The 4,005-nt window shown below is 43.2% G+C and overlaps 1 protein-coding gene across 1 annotated transcript; it reads left to right on the forward strand.

The window, feature by feature from the left end:
- The first annotated feature begins 1,389 nt into the window (after positions 1 to 1,389).
- On the forward strand, positions 1,390 to 2,322 carry LOC119807674 (olfactory receptor 2A12-like). The gene has a single exon (XM_038319771.1). It carries the CDS (start codon positions 1,390 to 1,392, stop codon positions 2,320 to 2,322), a length of 933 nt encoding a protein of 310 aa, XP_038175699.1.
- Positions 2,323 to 4,005: the final 1,683 nt, after the last annotated feature.

Here is a 4,005-nt window from a genome sequence, read left to right on the forward strand (position 1 = left end):
ACTAACTGTATTGTCATTTCAAATTTTTAAATTTGTATTCATGGCTTATAGAGTGATAATATGTACACAATATAACATACATATGTGTGCATGGTTATAATGAATACACACAATGTCTTGCACACTATGGTAGAGGCACGCTGAATTCATTTCCACCTTTCCGTAACCCAATGTGCCTCACCCACATTCCTGCCCAAAGACTTTGTTTTTCTCCATTGTCTACCACCCCAGTTCTGTGAACCAGTCTCTGGAAGCTCTGGTTAGGGCTGAAATATTTTCATCACTTCGAAGACACATGTACCGCCTCTTGAGAGATGCTACCTGTTCATCTTGCTTTGTGAAACTCCATGACTCCAGGTAACTTTTTGCCATTTCACCTTGTTTGTTAGATTAATCATTACTCTGACCCTCAGTTCTCACTTGCTTATTCCTGAGCAGAAATAATAACAGACACAGCCACTCTTGGTTTCTTTGCCTGTTTCACAAATTATATAAATTTGGCTAGGCACATTCCTGGGCTACAGAGGCATTATTCCTGAATGCAATTTAAGGTGTGAAGTGTCACTTCCACTGGGATAATTGCTTCATTAGCCACAGTTTTTCCTCCAAAGCCCAGAACAGAGTGGGAGAAGGTCCTGCACTCAAGGGCATGAGTTAATGTTTTGATGAAATACAAATTGCATGACTTTGTTTACAGTTCAAATAAGCAAAGATCATACTTTGCTAAGAATACTTCCCATTGATGGTCCTGTAACAAGGAGCCATGGTATTCACACAATCAGTAAACCTGTAAAATTTATATTTCTAAAACATTATGAAATTTGTGTTTTCTGGAAAGCAACAGGCTACAGATAATTGCAAATTTTGAGAAGTTTATATTTTAGCACCTGCAATTTTATTTTAGAGTACACCCTCGGGAAATCATCAACTGGAGAAACATCTATGTGTGCAATAAACATGAGAGAAAAATAAACCAAGAATTTCTGAAAATGTCAAGTAAGTTGTGAAATAAAATGCTGTACCACCTTCATGCACTTATACTGTTAGATACAATTTAATATTTCTTTCTCTGTGTATTATATGTGTATATATATATATATGTATACTTGTGTCTTCTAATACAAGATACATTAAAATAGAACCTATTGGGTTAACACTTGGTTACACATAGGACACGTGTGTGTGTTCCTATTATTCCATCAGTACATCAATATTTATACTCATGCTACATTACATCTTGCAAAGTATCAGAAGATAAATCTTAGGAAATCCCTCTTCAATGGTATATTTTTTAATTCGATCCCTGTAACAGTCATTAACTATGTTGTAACTTTTCTCTGCAGTTCTTATCTTTTTATCTTGAACAAGTCTTGTCTTTGCCACAAGAGGATGGGAAGCAATGAGACGTGGATCACAGAGGTTACCCTGCTGGGATTCCAAGTTGATCCCACTTTGGATTACTTCCTTTTTGGGATTTTCTCAGCCTTTTATACCTTTACCCTGTTGGGGAATGGGATCATTCTTCTAATAATATCTGTGGTCCCAAGGCTGCACACCCCCATGTATTTCTTCCTCTCACACCTTGCCATCCTTGACATGTCCTATGCTTCTAACAATGTCCCCAAGATGCTATCTAACCTTGTGACCCAGAAAAAAACCATCTCCTTTGTTCCATGTATCATGCAGACATTCCTGTATTTGGCCTTTGCGGCAACAGAGTGCTTGATTTTGGTGGCAATGTCTTATGACCGGTTTGTGGCCATCTGCCACCCCTTACACTACACTGTCATCATGAGCTGGAGAGTGTGCACTGCCCTGGCTGCTGCTTCCTGGGGCTTTAGTTTACTGCTGGATATGGTTCATTTAGTCCTCCTGCTGAGGCTTCCCTTCTGTGGACCTTATGAAGTCAATCACTTCTTCTGTGAAATCCTGTCTGTCCTCAAGCTGGCTTGTGCCGACACAACGCTCAATCAAGTCGTCATCTTTGCAACTTGTGTGTTCATCTTAGTGGGACCCTTATGCTTGGTGCTGGTCTCCTACACACGCATCCTGATGACCATTCTAAGAATCCAATCAGGGGAGGGTCGCAGAAAGGCCTTCTCTACTTGCTCCTCCCACCTCTGTGTGGTCGGGCTCTTCTTTGGCAGCGCCATCGTCATGTACATGGCTCCCAAGTCTCAGAACCCGGAGACACAGCAGAAGATCCTTTCCCTGTTTTACAGCCTTTTCAACCCCATGCTGAACCCCCTGATCTACAGCCTGAGAAACGCTGAGGTGAAGGGTGCTCTGGAAAGGGTTCTGTGGAAGGGGAGACATATGTGAGAAACATCCTGGGGATATCAAGTTTGGTGACTGTCATTTTCTTTCCCTTGCTAGAATACATGAAACTTTACAATGGAATATTACGTACTTTCATTTAAAAGCAAGACCATGTAAAACTAAAGACAGTGGGAAAGTAGATGAATGCCTTCATTCCTTACTACAAATCCAGCCACAGAAAAAGCACAGAACACAATGGTATCAAATAATGCCTACTTTCTTAATTTTAGACTTCTTTATTATTATTATTATTATTATTATTATTATTAAAAATTTCTGCCTCCTCCCCACCTCCCATTTCCCTCCCCCTCCTTTAACTCCCCTCCCCCTCCCTTTCCAGTCCAAGGAGCAGTCAGGGTTCCCTGCCCTGTGGGAAGTCCAAGGTTCAACCTCCATCCAGGTCCAGGAAGGTGCACATCTAAACAAACTAGGCTCCCCCAAAGTCAGTACATGTGGTAGGATCAAAACCCAGTGCCATTGTTCTTGGCTTCTCAGTCAGCCCTCATTGTCCGCCACATTCAGAGAATCCGTTTTGATCCCATGCTTTTACTACTCAGCGGTAAAAAAAACAATGACATCTTGAACTTTGCTTGCAAATGGATGGAAATAGAAAACACTATTCTGAGTGAGGTAACCCACACCCAAAAAGATGAATTTGGTATGTACTCACACATCAGTGGATTCTAGACATAAATAAAGGTCAGTGAGCCTATAATTCCTGATCCTAGAGAAGCTAAATAAGAAGGTGAACCCAAAGAAAAACATCCTCTTGGATATTGGAAGTAGACTAGATTGCCAGGCAAAAATTGGGATCTTGGGGGTGGGGGTGGGGTGGCTGTAAGGGGTAATGGGGAGATGTGGAGAGAAAAGTGAGGAGGGGAAGATGGGTAGACCCTGGGGGAATGGGATGGTTGGGAGGGAGGAAGGGTGGATAGGGGTGCAGGGAAGAAGATATCTTAATTAAGGGAGCCATTTTAGGGTTAGCAAGAGACTTCACTCTAGAGGGCTTCCCAGGAGATGTCCCCAGCTAGTTCGTTGGGCAGCTGAGGAGAGGGAGCCTGAAATGGCCCTTTCCTATAGCCATACTGTGATGTGGGAGGGTCTTCTGTTTTAATAAAGAAACTGCCTTGGCCAGCCCTTAGGAGGGTGGAGTATACAGAACAGGAAAAAGGAAGTGAGGTAGATGGCTCAGACAGATGCCACGCCTCTCCTAAGTTAGCCAGACTGCAGTGCCTCTCCTCAGGGAGAGAGACGCGATGGAGCCAGCCACCAGGTCAGACGTGCTGAATCTTTCCCGGTAAGACACCACTCGTGGTGTTACACAGATTATTCGATATGGGTTAGTCAAGATGTGAGTAAGAGGCTGAAAATAATGGGCCAGGCGGTATTTAAAAGAATACAATTTGTGTGTTGTTATTTCGGGGCAATAGCTAGCCGGTGGCTGGGAGCCGGGCAGGATGAAATGCAGGCCCTGCCTGCAGCTCATCACTACAATACTGATGAATATCTTGCATATCACCATAGAAGCTTCATCTGGTGATGGATGGAGATAGAGACAGAGACCCACATTGGAGGGCAGGACTGAGCTCCCAAGGCCCAAATGAGGAGCTGAAGGAGGGAGAACATGAGCAAGGAATTCACCCACTGAGACAGTGGGGCTTGTCTAATGGGAGCTCACCAAGGCCA

The sequence above is a fragment of the Arvicola amphibius genome, chromosome 2, assembly GCF_903992535.2.
Source record: "Arvicola amphibius chromosome 2, mArvAmp1.2, whole genome shotgun sequence".
In the NCBI taxonomy this organism is placed as follows: domain Eukaryota; kingdom Metazoa; phylum Chordata; class Mammalia; order Rodentia; family Cricetidae; genus Arvicola; species Arvicola amphibius.

What these genes read in the sequence shown, in the direction of transcription:
- LOC119807674 (XM_038319771.1), top strand. Translation starts at nt 1,390, where the DNA reads ATGGGAAGCAATGAGACGTGGATCACAGAGGTTACCCTGCTGGGATTC.